Source organism: Pelecanus crispus, chromosome 6, assembly GCF_030463565.1.
Source record: "Pelecanus crispus isolate bPelCri1 chromosome 6, bPelCri1.pri, whole genome shotgun sequence".
Classification (NCBI taxonomy): Eukaryota; Metazoa; Chordata; class Aves; order Pelecaniformes; family Pelecanidae; genus Pelecanus; species Pelecanus crispus.
This window is the reverse complement of record NC_134648.1, coordinates 17394819-17411921: the sequence shown is the minus strand read 5'-3', so window position 1 is coordinate 17411921 and position 17103 is coordinate 17394819. Positions and strand designations below refer to the sequence as shown.

At 41.4% G+C, this 17103-nt stretch overlaps 2 protein-coding genes across 3 annotated transcripts in view; both read left to right on the top strand.

The window, feature by feature from the left end:
• Positions 1–517: 517 nt before the first annotated feature.
• Positions 518–17103, top strand: part of UEVLD (UEV and lactate/malate dehyrogenase domains) — a 21401-nt gene continuing 4815 nt past the window's right edge. Inside the window, exons 1-12 of the mRNA XM_075712335.1 lie at positions 518–559; positions 2424–2508; positions 3163–3225; positions 3967–4130; positions 4889–5024; positions 6954–7078; positions 7686–7791; positions 9643–9813; positions 10750–10923; positions 11501–11585; positions 12241–12364; positions 14041–14201. Of these exons, the coding sequence (XP_075568450.1) occupies positions 518–559; positions 2424–2508; positions 3163–3225; positions 3967–4130; positions 4889–5024; positions 6954–7078; positions 7686–7791; positions 9643–9813; positions 10750–10923; positions 11501–11585; positions 12241–12364; positions 14041–14201 (1436 nt within the window). The remainder of the gene's footprint in view (positions 560–2423; positions 2509–3162; positions 3226–3966; positions 4131–4888; positions 5025–6953; positions 7079–7685; positions 7792–9642; positions 9814–10749; positions 10924–11500; positions 11586–12240; positions 12365–14040; positions 14202–17103) is intronic.
• TSG101 (tumor susceptibility 101) overlaps positions 16523–17103 on the top strand; it is a 23593-nt gene continuing 23012 nt past the window's right edge. For both annotated transcript variants that reach the window (XM_075712342.1, XM_075712341.1), the window contains exon 1: positions 16523–16571. In XM_075712342.1, coding sequence (XP_075568457.1) covers positions 16530–16571 — 42 coding nt within the window. In that variant the 5' untranslated portion in view covers positions 16523–16529. The remainder of the gene's footprint in view (positions 16572–17103) is intronic.

Sequence of the window (17103 nt, the reverse complement as noted above, 5' to 3'; positions counted from 1 at the left end):
CCCTGCCCCAATGACCTCTTACCTGGTTTCTCCTGATTATGTTCATGCCCATTTTGTTCTGCCATCCCCTTTTCTTTGAAGGTCAGCAACCAGCCGCTTGGCCATCCTCCCTTCCTTCTTACCTGTTACCAAGGTAGCAAAATATGCATTGCTTCACTGCTGCTCAAGGACTATATTTCATTAGCATAACAAGATCTACTACTTAAAGGCAGAGGACCGTATTTCATTCGTATAACAACATCTACCACCGAAATCTACTACTTAAAGGCAATACCGCGATGGGTGGAAATGGCACCCAACCGGGAGCTCGTTGCATTCACCTGTCGCAGTACTGTACTGAAGCGTTTATTTGACCTCCCACTCGCAGATGATTCTATTAGAAGGAAAATTGAGAGGGTTGTGGTTTTTTTTTTTTTTTCCCGGTTCCCCTGGGGAGCGCCGGGGCGGGCCGAGGCCGCCGCCCTGAGGGACGGCAGCCGCGCGGGGGCCGTTGGGAGGCGCGCGCCGCGCCGCCATGATGGAGCTGTCGGAGGAGGCGCTGCGGCAGCGGCTGGGCAAGGTGCGCGGGGCGGCCGGGGCACCGGCGGGAGAAGGGCTGTGGAAAATGGCGACTTTTTAGGCGGGGTGGAGGGGACGGAGCGTGCGGTTGCGGGCTCTCGGCGTGAGAGATGCAGCGCCCGGCGGCCGGCAGAGGTTCCCGCGAGTCCCCTCATGAGGCGCTGGGAGGGGACGGGACGGGACGGGACGGGTGGAGGCGCGGGTCAGCCGCCCTCCCGTTCTCGGCCGTCCTTAATTTCGCGATCATCGCTTGTCAAAAACTTCCGTCCCGTTCGGGGTGCAGGATTTATATTGCCGTAACGCACCGGAGTTTAAAGTTGCGACACGCATAATTTTATTGCTGTGGTTCAGGACACAGGAACACCCGTGATGTGCTGCATGCAACTGAGACCTTACGCTGCATGAAGAGTCACTAATTTTCTTGGGGATTTTTGTGTGACAATCCCTGCATTACTATCTCCACGCTTTAGGCACGCTGATTTATTTTTATAGCATTCCTCTGAGGTAAAGACGTTTTAATTTCCATATGAGAAACTGAGGTATGCCTATTTAAATTTTGGGCATGCCAAATAACTTTAGGTGCAAAATGAGAAAGGTCTGTATCTGACTCGCCTCATAAATCTTCCGATCTTTAGAAAAGAACAAAATATTTAATAGGAATGCCTCACTTTGCATTACGAATAAGGGGGTCAGCTGTGGAAGGATGGCTTTGATTTCACAACCAAATGCGTCGATGCTTCTGAAAATGTGTTGTGTAGACATTCCTAATTTGAGCACCTTTGATTTTTTTTTTTATTTTTTTTTTACTGCTTGACTTTGCAGTATCCTGTAAGATTGAACGTGGAGAAGCTGACTAAAAGGTGTTTCTTTGCAGCAGCTTTGTGTTTTCTTGTACGAAGTGGAAAATACTCGTACCATCCATGTAGCTGTAGTGTTGCTGCTCTTCCTGATGGGTGCCTTACTGAAGAGATTGTAGATTTTAGCTACTACTTCATGACAAGTATTGCAATGCAGTGAGCACCTCTTTAAGCCATTGTCATGCCACAGTTGTGTTTGCTTAGGCGAGGGTTCCAGGACAACTCTGGACTTCCTAAAATGCGAAGCAGATGCTCTAATCTAGGAAATGGAAAATATTCTTCATAACTTTAAGATGGAGGAAGATGCAAATCTCTTGGAAGATCGGGTATCAGACTTGCAGGGGACAGTCTAAAGTAGCAGTGATTCATTCTTGCTGATAATTACTTTCAGATCACATTTCAAGCATCAGTACTTAGTTAATCTGTGAGCAGATTTTCTGCAGGCGGGAAAGAAGGATGCATTATTTTGTTTGAATTTTCTCAGCTCTCAAGGAGAGCTTAAACATGGAAAAAAATTTGCAAAGGCTAATTACACGTTTAATATGTTTGTGGGAAATGGACATCTTATGAAACTCTTCTAAAATGTGTGCGGGTGGATCTGAGATTTTAGTAGTAACTGAGTCAGTAATAAGATGACTTCTTTTTTCTAAGAGGTTTATTATTTTATATTGTCTTTAATTATCATGTGCAGAGGAGACTAAATTTTATTAAGCCTCTGCTCACACAACTGTAAAGGGGAAGGAATGGTGTATAAGGAGCGATGTTCGGAATTTGAGTTCTAATGTAGCAACAGCAGACCTGCGATGTTTAAAGTGCTTTTTTTAAATCAAATTTTTTGATAATTTATTTCACACCAAAACTATTTGTAATACTACAAGTAATTATTATGTTCCCCTTCTTGTGTTTCTACTTTCTCTTTGTTCCTTTTCCCTATCTCTGGTAATCAAAGAAGAAGCCTTTGAAATGAAACATTTTTTTCTGATTTTTATTTTTCTCCTCTCTTCCCAGTATAAGTTCAGAGATCTGACCATAGAAGAACTAAAGAATGTTAGCAAGACCTACCCAAACTTCACGTTCTCCATGAACACATACAGTAAGAAGTGATATAGTTACTTTGAACTAATTGTGATTCTTACTTGCCATAGATTCGGACTGTGTATAATAGACTCTAAACAGTGTGACTATCTTTCAGTTGTGTTCCTATCTTTATTTTGACTTGCAGTAGAATTTCTTATGTCATGTGACTATTTTTGAAAGCTCTTCCAAGAGCGCATAGATATGAAAACCTAAGCAACTCATTCACTAAATCTCATTTTATTTTAACTTCTCAATAATTATAGAAGATTGGTGTTCTTTTAAATTCTTTATATGTAACAGCATTTTTCCCATATCCCATGACTGTACTGAAAGCATTTTGATGTCTTTAGTTTGTCAAGCATAACTTCAAGAATCCCTCAGCCTGATTGAATGTTCCTACAACACCAGAATTACCAAGGACAAGGGATTTTCAGACTCATGATGTGCTTAGTTGTGCCAATGCAATTTTTATTAAGATTCCATTCAGGAATTATGTCAAAGCGGGAGAGGGGACCTTGGTAACATTTTAGCCTTGGTTCTTTCAGGAGCAGTGTATTTGATTTCTAAAGAAAAATTAGCGTTGTATATTGGTAGTTGTGGATGGGATTGCCATGCCAGATTTGAAAGGATTTATTATTATTATTTTTTAAAATCACATTTTTAATTTCAGCCTTCAAGGATGGATCCCAGAAGGACCTCGTGAATTTTAGTGGTACTATTCCGGTGAAATATGGTAAGATAAGTCAAATATGATTTCCTTACCAGTTATGCATCTAATTGTAAAATGTGTTGGGTACTGCCTGTCAACAATATACTGTGCAGCTGCTTTAAAGGTGGCTATAAAGGATTTTGCATGAATTGTAAGAAGGCACTTCTACTGCATAAACAAGTGCCTTCATGCACTCATAGATGCTGAAATAAGGTGGTATTAGATAAGTCAAGTAACTATTAAAAAAATGATGTAGTTTGAGACTGTGTAGGCAAACTGGTTGGTTCTCATGGAGGCTGCATGAACTCCACAAGCCCTGTGCTTGTATAGGCGGTGTCCAAAAATAACTAGTAGGTAATTTTTTATTTTTAACTTAAAGCCTTTGAAGTCTGAGGTAAAGCTCTTAATAGATGCCTCTTTGCATCAGTTGTTGAGTCCTAAAATAACTCTGAAATGGGTAGTTGTACGAGATTTCTTTGCCTGGAAAAGGGGACATGTTGGCTGATAGAATACCCTGGAAAACAAAACACAGCAAAACTTTATATTAAGAAAGACACACTGGTAGCACTTCAAGTTGATCCAGGCAAGTCTGCTTTTATTAACTAGCCTAAGTAACATAAATACTTTCCAGTGTGAGTCTAGAAAGTGATCTGGCAGGCTTTTTTTCTTTGTTATTATGAAGTGTGAATCACATGCACACACGCCTGGTTTTTAGTGCCTCCTCAATGCAGAAGTTGGCAATGGCTTTTGTTTTGTGTTGAACAGGTAATTCCTATAACATACCTATTCATCTGTGGATTCTGGATTCTCATCCCTTTGCTCCCCCCATTTGCTTCTTGAAGCCGACTGTGAACATGGGCATTTCAGTGGGAAAGCACGTTGATGCTCATGGCAGGATTTATTTGCCCTACCTGCAAAACTGGAGCCATGTAAGAGGTGGAGTCGCTGACAGGGGAGGAAAGTATTTGGGAATAAAGCATGGTATCATATGGAGATCAATGGAGAGGAGTGGGTAGGGTTTCAGGGCTTTTTGTTTTCTGCATTTTTTTGTTAATCTTAAATACGGAATGATTATGAAAAGAGAAGCAGAATGTTATGTCTCTTGAAATTACAGCTTTCAGACTGTCTGAAGTGATTGTAAAGGAAGTTAACAAGTGAATGTAAGGAAAATTATTTTAAGCTGAAGAAAAAGGGACTGACTTAGTTATAAAGGAGTATAAGCCTCATGTGGGCCCTTTGATATTTTGTTGCTATGAATAATGAATAATAATACTAGACCAACTGAGCATCCCTCAAGAAAGTTCAGTGGAAGTTCCTACATTTTGACTATGTCTCTTTCAGCAGAACTCTGAAACATTAGCATAGAGATTCAAAAGCCAATGCTGTTGCTAAATGATTTTATGCACTGTATTAAATAACTTAAATATGACTGCCAGGCCAGTAAAAATGATTTAATGAAGTGCTAGTTTTCTGAAATGGGTGGGATATATTTGTCATTACTGATACAGAAATTCCCAGGCTTTTCTTTACCTTAAGTGTTTATGTAAAGTGTTAAGGGTGTCAATACTTAAAATTTGATTAAATTTTGTATAGCTGCGGTTCTTTATGATATACTGCAGTTTACAGCTGATACCACTATATGAAATAGCTAGTCGACCGTTTTGTCTTCTGCATTGCTATATTTCAGCCGAAATCAACTGTCGTTGGATTAATCAAGGAAATGATTGCAAAATTTGAGGAAGAGCTCCCTTTGTATTCACTGTCGTCTTCTGATGCAGCCAGGCAATCAGAACTTCTCTCCTACATTGCAAAGATTACTGAAGGTGTGGATGTTTTCATTTATTTGTTTGTAATGTTCCTGCGCAATATCTGTTTTATTTATTGTTATTACTTGATATCACAAAGATGCCTACCCAGTTTTAAAATCTGACTTTTTGGTGTTTGCATGTCCACAGTGTTTGGTATTTTCTCTGTATAATTGTCGTGGTTTAGCCCCAGCCAGCAACTAAGCACCATGCAGCTGCTCACTCACTCCCCCTACCCCGATGGGATGGGGGAGAGAATCAGAAGAGTAAGAGTGAGAAATGCTCCTGGGTTGAGATAAGAACAGTTTAATAATTGAAATAAAATAAAGTAAAATAGCAGTAGTAATAGTAACAACATAATAATAATAGTAATAATAATATACAAAGCAAATGATGCACAATACAATTGCTCACCACCCGCTGACCAATACCCAGACAGTTCGCGAGCAGCGATCGCTGCCCCCTGGCCAACTCCCCGCAGCTTATATGCTGAGCGTGACATCACATGGTATGGAAGAGCCCTTTGGTCAGTTTGGATCAACTATTCTGGCTGTGCCTCCTCGCAGTTTCTTGTGCACCTGGCAGAGCATGGGAAGCTGCAAAGTCCTTGACTAGCATGAGCAGTACTTAGCAACAACTAAAACATCAGCGTGTTATCAACATTATTCTCCTACTAAATCCAAAAGACAGCACTATGCCTGCTACTAGGAAGAAAATTAACTCTATCCCAGCCGAAACCAGGACAGTAATCCAAAGTGCCTCTTTTTGAACCAAGATCTCAGATTCTCTTTATTTGAATAAGCAGCTCATTTTGCATGTTTGCATTTAAGCCTACTGAAAAATGCTGTAGACTTGGTACTGCTCATTTGTTGGAAATTACTGCAGCAAAATTCTATGTGAGGTCTGGTGGAAGGGAAATGTGATTTTATTATAAGCAAGTTGATTTTACCCAATCACATTAATTCATTCTCTTAGATCTCATTCACTCATGCTCTCGCACCCACAGTCGCAAGCCCTGAGACCCGTCTGACCACAGTCACTGGTGTGCAGCACGGAGGACAAGGAGTGCTGGCTCTTGAGCCCATATCATGTCTCTTGGGTTCTTCTTGTTCAGTGGTGACAAGCTGATTTCAGACTTGTCTTTCCCACCCTTCAGGTGTGGATGCTATTTGGCATTTTTGTTTCATTACTTTATCTCACCCATTGTAAGTCTTGGGCAAAATTCCTGAATTTCATGGTTCTCATGTTTTCCTTATCTGGGTATTTTATGGCTCCAGTCCTTCTGTTCTTTATCCTGACACGTTTTCTTCGTGTCGGTCTTTTCTTCTTCCTTCTTTTAGTGAAATCACAGATGGTGATCTGGGACAAGCAGTGCAAACCTTTCCCTTTAACCCTTTTTTGCTGTTTCTTCTGGTAATTGTGTACACATACATGCTTGTGAGCACACACGTGTGTGTGTGCGCACAATACACATTTCTGGTCAATCAGTCTTAATGTTTCTGTTACAAATCTCTGCATTATACTCAGAATGAGAATCTTGTTACCAGTTGGCTAAACAACCTCAGATAGTTGTATTTTAATCAAATTCCATTTTGGATGTCTTTTGAAAATACAAAGTATTTTACAAATTTTATGACCATGGTATATATTCACACCTGTAACAGTACCAAAGGGAGTATTGTTTGGTCTTAGTGTCTAGCTTCTTGATATTGTTATGCTCATATTTTCTACTTAGTGAAAAAACTTTCCTATCCAGAGAGGAATACTTGTGTTTTGTACCTTGCAAGTTGTGATGAATTTTCTGTGGTCAGGTTTGACCGCTAATTTGAAGAAGTTTCTGTAATTTGGTTTAACTCTGGCACAACAGTGATCCCTTATGAAGCAGCGATACCTGTGTTGATACAGTATGGACCAGCACTTAAGTTTGTGGTTTTCTTTTAATTGTAGGAGAGACTGACATGAAATCAAAGAGTAAAATTGGTGGAAGCAAAAACGAAGGATGTTTTAACAAAATTACTGTTGTTGGAGCTGGAGATCTTGGCATTGCATGTGTGCTAGCAGTTGCAGCAAAGGTACGTAATTATTATTATAAATAGCAACAGACCTGATTAATAGAGAGGCTTCCAGCCTAGTTCTTGGTGTCTGACACACAGCAGTTTTAATAGCCATGTCACTGCTTATATCATTCACCTCTTCAGTTAACTTATGGATGCTCAGAAATGTTAGTTTCTGCCTTGTTTTCTCAGTCAGCTTTTTAAATACAGAGGGTTGAATATTGAATTCACTTATTTTGAAAATCCTTAGTTAAAGGATTCTTGTCTGAGTGGTGGCCTGTTACAATTGGGATCTCCTTGTCCCCTGGAAAAGGGTAGTCTGTAGATGGTCTTCATTATGGCTATATGCTCAGAGACAACAGTAACATCAATATTTATAACTTGCGGGAAATGGTTTTGTGAGTTCTTTATGTTTGTTTTGTAGTGAGTCATTTTCCAATTGAACTCACTAAACTTAATTCTTTTTCTTGTGATTTGACAGTAAGTCTGGTCAGTAATTTTGTTTGGTTTATACACAGTACAACAAACACTGGAATTGGAGGAATACTGGTTCTTATTCCTCACCCCCACAAGAACAAGTTTTGGTTTGTTTTATTGTTGATCTGCATTATTTTTATTCATACAGGGTGCTGCAGACAAGGTGGTTCTTTTGGATCTTTCTGAAGGTGCAGCAAAAGGAGGGACCATGGACTTGGAGATCTTTGCTCTGCCAAATGTGGAGATCAGCAAAGGTATTAGATGTTGTTGCTGGAATGGGAGCGAATCCTGTACAGCATCTGCTTGTGCTCGTTTTAATGAGAGCAGGACACCTGGGGAGATACAGAGGCTCTGGCATATAGGTCATATTTTTAAGATGTTCTTATCTTTTCATAGCTTCTTGCTTTTCTTCATCTTTTCAGGGCAAAATTGGGAAGGGAGGGTTCATCATCAAGCTTGCATCTCTTTTATTTCAGGCTTTTTTCATTCTGTTTATAGAGGTAGAGGTATGTGAGTCTGTATTTCCAGGGTAAGAGGCTGATGCTGAAATTGGACTTGTGCAGAAATAGAAGCCAAGCTAGTACTTCAGTGTCATGGGTGGAGAGAGGGAAGGAAGGGGGTTAAAAATAGATGTGTGTTAGGGAATTAGAGGTAGCTGCGAGAGCACTGTTAAAAAGGCTGATAAATAAAGGTAAGTTTCAGAGCACTACTTTCCTAGATTGACGTTCATTAAACATGCACGTGGCCAATAGTTAGTTCTTAATCATTATCACTGCGTATTCAATTAGTTCTTAACAATCTTGTCCTCAATTAGCTGTGAGTGTACCACTCAACAGAGTCGATGCCATGTCTCCATAATTAGTGATGATGGCTACAGACTTTGATGGTCTTAGTTGCAGAGGTTGAGGTGATGCGGCTCGGAAGTTCTTCCACAGGGGAAGCTGGAATGTATTGAGCCACTGCCCTGTTCTTCCTTGCCTGTCTGTGGTGGTTTTATGTTCCTTGCACCCTCTGCAAAATGAAATGAGTGGCCTTCTTGTGCTTCTGATGTAATGTATCTTATTTCAGGGACAGAAACTTGTTCTTGTGTCACCAGGCATCTTATCTGCTTATTCTGCACCTGACATTGTCTGCTCTACATCCTTCGATCTTATCTTGCAGGTTTTACTGCTAGCACATTTCTTCCTGAGCCCTGGTTGTGCAACTGTACCACAAATCCCTGCCTGTGCCTTTGTGGTTACCTATTACATGTTTACATTTAGCTGTGGTACAAAAAGCTTGTATGTTGTTGCTGGCTGTGCTATTAGTAGTGTTACAATATTACAAAATGCTTATACCCTGTCACCTGTTATTTTAGTATGTTTATATCTAGGTTTGGGGCAAGCTGGTATTAATTATGTCCTCCTTAGTATGCTTCCAATTTGTCAGTGCACTAGGCCTCTGCTTTGGCGTCAGCTATTTCCAGAAGTGGTGTGACAGTCAAATTACCTTGTTTCTGTGTCCAAGCTGATCACCTGTATGATACTCGGATACTCAGTTACCCACTGAAGACAGCTTTGACTTACGAATTTCTGCAGCAAATGTAGTTGTGTGTTTTCTTGGGCTAATAAATACATGTCTTTTACTTGAGTTAATAAATAGACTCTTGGAACACTTTTTATGGTTGTCTACATGTCCTTGATTGAGCTATAAGATCAAAAATTATAGAAGCGTCAGATAAAGGAATGAAAGTCTTTCCTCTTCTTTAAAAATCAGAATAAAAATGAAGTCTTTTCATGGATGTATTTTTTTTTTCTCTCTTGCCTAGAAAACTTGGAAAAGCTTACCTGTCAGCCCTGTCTAGATGTTTTCTGGTCTCTGCTCTGTAACCTTGGACAAATTGCAGTCTGCCTTCTGTGTTTGCCAGCTATGAAACAGGGAAAGTAGTTCTGTAGGGAGAGCTGTGTTTTACAGGTGCTGTGGAAGTGCCCCAAATTCCACACTGGGGGATATGCAGGGAGACAGGAGGGGAAGAATCCCTGATTGGATGCCTTTAGGATGGCTCTTTGTTTTGCACTTGATAGAAAGGCATAAATTTTAAAAACATATTTTCTTCATATTTTCAGATTTTTCTGCTTCAGCTGATTCAAAAGTTGTGGTACTTACAGTTAATTCTCTTGGTAATGCTCAGACGTACCTTGATGTCATACAAAGTAACGTGGATTTGTTCAGAGGAATTATCCCAGCAATATCACACTACAGTCAGAACACTGTTCTCCTTGTTGCTTCTCATCCAGGTATGTTGGTACTTTGCCAAGTGTTCTGCCCCTAAGCTGGCTTTCTCTTTGGCCTGTTTTAAAATTACGTTACTGCCAAATACACCCACTTAGTCAAAAATTTTTGCTACTCTGAAAGATGTTTTCCTTTTCAGCTTTGAGCAGGACACTGTCTTTGAGGGTTTTTTCTTTACTGTTACCAAGATAAAAGAAAATAGTATACTTTGTTTTGTATAAAAGGTACGTATTTCTGTATGTTTCTGTACGTAGTTTCCACCTGACTGTATCTACAAGATTAGCATCCATTGACTGTTGTCTTGTCAGTTGTTTTACGTATACGTTTCTCCTGTGCAGTATGGGTAGATACATGTGTGCTATGTATGTGCCATATAATCAGACTCACAGACTAGTAATATACATAATGTAGTGTTGGTAGTAAATATGCAGCTACATTTTGGTGGAAAGTTTAAATCTGTTGGGCCAGTGATACTGTGAACTAAGAGCAAAAACACTACTCTAAAAGGGAAAGAAGTATGTGTGAGCCTCTGGCCTGTAAATGCACTGAAGACAGCCCTTTTCAATTTTTCAAGCGCTTCTTACCCTTCCTATCATTTAGAGCTGTGGAGATGGAGAAAAGAGTGCTTGCCAAATTAAAAGAAATTAAACACTGGCTGAATTAAATTTAGAAGCATGCGAGATTTTTGGCAGAGGGAAGCATAGTGACTCATTCTGAAGTTTCACTTGACTTCTCTTAAAACTTCACTTGGGCTGTGAATCCTCCCCACCTGACTGGGTGTTTTAGGTTGAAATAAACTACTGATACGTCCTTACATGCTTATACCTTTTCTAAAGTAAACAACTTGGTCCTGAGTTTTTCATAATTGTGATTCGTGGTTTGCAGTTGTGTTGAATTTTGAGTGGTTCTTCATTGTCAACATATTTTTCTTTCACATATAGTTGAAATAATGACGTATGTGTCATGGAAGCTGAGCGCGTTTCCTAAGAGCAGAGTTATTGGAGTAGGTGCCAACCTAGATACTGAGAGATTTCAGTATATACTGACAAACCTTTTGAAAGCACAGGTGCTGGCAAAAGATGCTTGGATTATTGGTGAACATGGGGAAGACAAAGGTAAAATGATACTTTATTATGACTATAAGTATATAATGTCCTGGCAGTGCTGAAGTAATTGAGTAATGAAAGAATAATTGAGAAAAGTAATGAAGGTAGTCATGAGCAGAGTGGCAGATTTTCATAATAATGGTTCTATATAATACAGTTTTGGTGTGTGCCCGAGACTATAGACCTGAAGTGGTAGTAAAAGTATTTGACATTTGTCACAGTAAAAAAAAAATATAGAAAATACAACCTCAAATGTTTTTTATTTGGCATAACAATATGCGTTAGAGGTACAGAACAAGGAAGGAAGTGTGGTATAATATATGGTAGGTTACTGCTAATGTAGGAATTATTACATACTACTTAATTTTTAAGCAAGTGTCTCTGGCCAGGTGCTACTATAGAGTTTATTTCAGCAGGCCAGGGGACCTTAGAAGGTCATTAACTGCATTTGGGTGGTTGTGGGGGAAGGAAAGCTTGGAAAGCTTGAGGGGTTTTTTTAATTTTTTTTTTCTTCTCCTCACCTTATCTGGTACCTATTTTAGTCACTGCTTAGATGTGCATTTAAATGTTGGTTGTTTCTATTTAGTACCATCATGGACCAGTTGTAATTCAGTTGCAAATCAAATGGAAGCAATGGCTGCTCGTAACTCAAGGGAAAAGGTGGCTAACAGGTAACGCCATCATAATCTTAAGGTTTTTTTCTTCATGTTTAGGCACTTGATCTTTGCAGAGTTTTCTCCTTCAGCTATTTAAGAAGAGGAGGAAGTTTGCTCTAAAATGTTCGCACATTGAGTTTATAGGAGATTGTAGGTCTGAGTGTCATTCACTCTCATGTGTGTATATGCCCACTGTTTTTCTGAAGTTGTCAGTAATGTTGTGCCTGTGATGATCTAAGGACAAGGCAAGCTTTCTGGAATATACAGTAGAATATTAGACTTGCCAGTTCAATTGTGGTTTTTTTTTTTAAAAAAATAGTAGATAAGCCTTCTGGCACAGTTTTCTCGGAGCTTGTGTGGAAACAGTTTACTTCAAAGCAAAGTACACATTTGGATCAACTTAACCTGATTTAATTAGTTAGCCACATATCAGTTATACCTCTTGGCAGAAAATAGGTGTAACTCATGTGGGAAAAATATACATAAAGAAGTTCTTTAAAGTAATTCTTAACTCACTTCTGTTGTTTTCCAAAACAGAGAATCATGTTTTTGTAGTACACTTTACCTGATATGATAGACTTAATCTGTCTTTTGGATTTTACATATAAACCAAAATAGGCATAATTAAAATCTAATCATCATGTTTTTCTCCTTCTCCTGGTTTATATAGAGCTATGGAAATTCTGAAGGGAAAAGGTCAGAGATCTTGGTCTGTTGGGCTCTCGGTTGCTGATTTGACTGACAGTATACTGAAAGATAAAAGAAAGGTTCATTCTGTATCCACTCTGGCAAAGGTAAATGTGTTATTAATATCTTTTGTTTGGCACTAATTATATTATTTACTGGATATGACTGTCAATTTTAGCAACGCAGACATCTCACTTAAAGTAATGGTTCTGAAGTAGTACTACTTCCATTACTTTCCTATAGAATCATAGAATCGTTTAGGTTGGAAAAGACCTTCAAGATCATCAAGTCCAACCATTAACTTAACATTACCATGTCCACCACTAAACCAGTTAAAGGTAGAGTAATAATTTCATGTTTCCCGGCCTGGTGGCTGGATTATTTTTTAATGAAAGTAAAAACTAGGAATCATTAAGGTTGGAAAGGATCTCTAAGATCATCAGTCCAACCATCAACCCAACACCACCATGCCCACTAAACCATGTCCCAAAGTGCCATGTCTACCCGTTTTTTGAACACTTCCAGGGATGGTGACTCCACCACCTCTCTGGGCAGCCTGTTCCAATGCTTGTTCTTCCAACAACAGCTTTCAATTCTAGTCCAAAAATGAGCAAAAATCAGTTGTTGTGTTAATCTGAAACTAGTATTAAAAGTGGATTACTATCCCAAAAATACAAGAGTCCAGAGGGAACATACATTCAAGGTTGCTGACCAGCTCCCCCGGAATAGCTGGATTTGGCCAATGAAGAGAAATGTGTGTGTCGCAGTCTCCAAGTGCTCAGTATTGAATGTAGATTTTTCCAGGGGCCCAAAGAGTTCAGTATATTTTATGAAAGTATAAAATGCATTTTTTGCCAGTATTTTTATTTGACCAGCTTTGAAACAGCTGCTTTTTTCCTCCTTGATACTTTACATTGAGGAGAAGATCATGAAGCTATCTTTAACTTAAAATTATAGACTGAACCTTGTTTAAAGTTTATCCTAAGAGGCTTCCTTAAAGCATTAAGTCATTTCATACGAAGAAAAAACCCATGTAGAAACATTTACTTGCATTTACAGGCTTCAGAAGGGTGATTTGCATGTCCCAGTGCAGGGAAGTTGAGTAGGCTGCATATGCATCAAGTACAGACATACACCTACTTTCATCATTATGTTTTCAAGTAAAGTTTTTAATCGTTTATGAACTAAATGGAGATATAGAGGAGTGACAAGTCTCTTAAACTGCAGAGTAACTACAGAATGTAAATTTTCCCATACAGATCCTAAAAATAAACAAAATCTACAGTGTAAACTTGAATTATAGGGGTGTAACTTTAATAAAGTCTCTCACAGAACGAATATGGGATCAGTACTTCAAAAATATTCCCTGGATAGCGCTCTCTGGCTGCATTCTTTAATTTCTTTTGTTCAGTCCTAAAAGAACTAATGATACTGTACTATCAGGTGTCCCTGCTTTTTCTACCTAAGAAACTGTTTAAACGGTGTTTTGTAGTATGAGCTTTCTTTTGCGTTATAGAGGTCTGATACATCTGTACTGGGAAACTCCTCCAAGTGTGGCATGGTTCAAGATTTTGTTGTAACTGTACAGTTATATTTTACAGTTTCTATACAGTAACCCATTGCAAAGGATCTAAAATAACTGGAATTTGACCTATACAAAACATGCCATATGATGGAATATCCTTGCTTAATTAAGATAATCAAGCTACTTTGTGTAGTTCCATGCTTCAGACAGAGCAGAAATAATTAACTGTGTGACAGTCTTCTCTGCGTGTTGTTTCAGGGATGTTGCAATATAAACAGTGAAGTATTCTTAAGTCTACCGTGTATTCTTGGAACCGATGGAGTGATTGAAATGGTCAAACTAGAAGAAGATCCACTAGTGCAAGAAAAGCTGCAAAGCAGCGCAGGATCAATTCATGACCTTCAGCAGCAACTGAAACTGTAAGCAAGCACAAGGGAAGCCACAGTGTCTGCTCACAGAAGTCGGAGATTAGCTAGGCAGAAAGGGTTGCTTGGTATATATGGATTTCTATATAAAATAAGAAGGTTTTTTACTTTCCTTTCAAAAAGTGCTTTCTCAGTTTTGGTTGAAATTATTTAATACTGCACTGCACAGTAATTTCTTATTTGAAAAGTGCACTTTTGGTAGCCAAAATAAGGAGGGTAATGTGCAAGAATGTTTTACCTAAATTCAGGTGACTTTTGCCTGTGGGTTTTTGTTGCTAATTATAGCCTGATTCTTGGGTTATTCTTAGCTCTTTGCACCTCATTAGGACACAGTCTAGGAGAGCAGCTTACACAGCTCTGCAGAAACTCCAGTGTGTAGAGCCAACTAGAACTCTTCCTCCTGGTTTAAGTGCTGCATCCATATTGTCTAGAATATGGTCACACTCCAGCTCTTCAGGGCACTGGGGGATGCAGTTTGATAGCTCTATCTTTCATGCCCACCACAGACGCTCTTATGCCAATGGACTCCTGCTTATTACTGAGGGGAAAAAAAGAGCTAAAAGCATGATATTAGCAGTATCCTTCAAACCTGAAGTATTGGATATGAATTTCTGTTTTATGTTTACTGGTGTCTGAGACTTTCTGGTCATGACTCGCTTGCTCTTACTTTATAAGGATATTCAGAGCACTAAAGCATCTGCAGTTCTCGGTACATACATGCAACACTCTCACCCTGTGCAGCATTGGAACAGGTGCTCTTCCTGAAAGGGAGGAGCAGGGGGTGGGCTTCAAAGAAAGAAGAAAATCTGACAGTTAAGTATCTGCAAGTTCAGGCCTTGGTCCAAAGCCAGCTGATGTCAGGAAGCTTTACATCAGCCTGAGGAGAATACAGCTACTTGAGAAGGCAACAGAACCTGTAACCCTCCTCGGGGGAGGCCAAGGATGTGGTGAAAAAAGCAGGATGTGGATTTTTAGATAAATCAAAAAGCAGATGGTTTTAAGGTAAAGGTTTTTTGGGAGTTCTAAACTCTTGATTCACTGCACTGCTAAAAGACCATATTCATCCTGATTATACCTCAGCATCACGACGCAGGCATAGGGGACGTGGGCTCCACTCCTGCTGTGTGCAGTGTAAGAATGTCACTCCACGTTTACATTTTGAGGTGTGACTGGGTAAATATTGATGAGTCTGTCTAAGCAACAGGATATGCTGTAGGGTAGGATAGGATATGCATCAGAGCGAAAAATCTATTCCTTTGTGCCTTCCGGTTATATCTCACAAAGAGCCAGACTTACAAGGAATTCTGAGTTTATATTGATCTCACAATTAAGATAAAAATAGAAAGGAAAAAACCTTCAGTAGTTCAGAATGTTTTTTTTTTTCATGGACTACTCAAATTTCTTTCTTTGTGGTCGTCAGTCATAGAACAAAATTAGTGATGGCTGCAGGTGTCTTAACTTTGCTGCTATATTAAAAAAAAAAGCGCCCAACACTATGGCTGGACTTTGGGGTTGGTTTTTTTTTCCTCTTACTTTGGAAAAAACAGCATAAAATTATGGGTTTATGTTGTTCTTCAACGTGTTGTGTTTAATCTGTTGAGCATTTATTCTCATGTTGAACAGTCGAGGTGTTTTGTTTATTTGGGTTTTTTTTAGTAATAGTTTTAATCATGAAAAGCTGCAGACTCTTCCAAGGGCTGTCTTTTAGATCGATGCTTATGTTATACAATAATTAATCTTTGCTCTTTAGAAGAAATGTCACTCTCGTGCTTGCGTCATATTCCTTGAAAAATAACCAAAGGACGGCAGCTTGATCAGCGTGGTGGGAAAGGGCACTTTACATTCTCGCGGGACATTAATTCCCAAAAATACTTGTTAACAATAAACTGCACTGCAAAGAATTTCTAGGCATTGCGTGACGTATCCTTGATCCGCGAAGTACTGCTAGCGCGTGCCGCCTCTGGGGGCTGTCCGCGGGCAGGGCGGGAAGCGGCCGCCAGCCGGTGGGGGCGGGGGTCCCGGCGGGAGCCCTGCCCGGGGCACCCGGCACCTCCGGCACCGCCGGCCGGGCTCTGCCAGGCGGCGCAGGGCCAGCCTGGGGGCCGCGGCTCCCCCGCCTCCTTGCGCAGGCGGCGCCCGGCCCCTCCGGCCCCGGGACGCCCGCCCCTCGCCCTCTCACGGAAGTGTCGTCACGGCCGGGCGGAAGCGGCCGCTTCCTGCTTTTATGTAGGGGCGGGGAGGGGCGGCGGGGCCGGGCCGGTGTGTGGCGGCGGCGGCGGCGGCACCGGGAGCGGCGGTTGGGCGGAGGAGGGGCCGGCCGCCATGGCGGTCTCCGAGAGCCAGCTCAAGAAAATGCTCGCCAAGGTAATGGCGCGGCCGGGGGCACCGAGAGCCCCTTGCCCTCCCCGCCGGCCCGGCTGGGTGCCCGCGGGCCGCCCCTGCCCTCCGCCTGCCCCGGTGCGTCGGGCGGGCCGCCCTCTGCGGCGGCCCCTGGGCCGAGGCGGCGGCGGCCTCAGCGAGGGCTGGGCGGAGGGGAGCGGCGTCCTGCCCGCGGCCTGCTGCGGGCGGCGCTCGGCGCCGGGCGTGGGCCAGGGGCGGAGCGGGGGCCCCGTCTCTCCCTCGGCCTCGGCGCTGGCTCCCGGGAGCGGCCGGCTCCCCTTTGCCGTTTCCCTCCTCACGGGCGGTCACGGAGAGTCGCCAGCCCGCGGCTTCGTCCCGGGCCGGCAGCCGGCGCGGAGCTCCGGGGGTAGTCCTGTCGGCGGCCGGGGGGAGCGGCGGTGGAAGGCTTGTGTCCGGCCGCCTGCGGACCGCAAATGGCCCTAGTTTGTGAAGCGAGGTATGCTGCACCAAAACCTAGCGTATTTCGTTATTTGTAGTCCTACGAAACTTCAGTTTC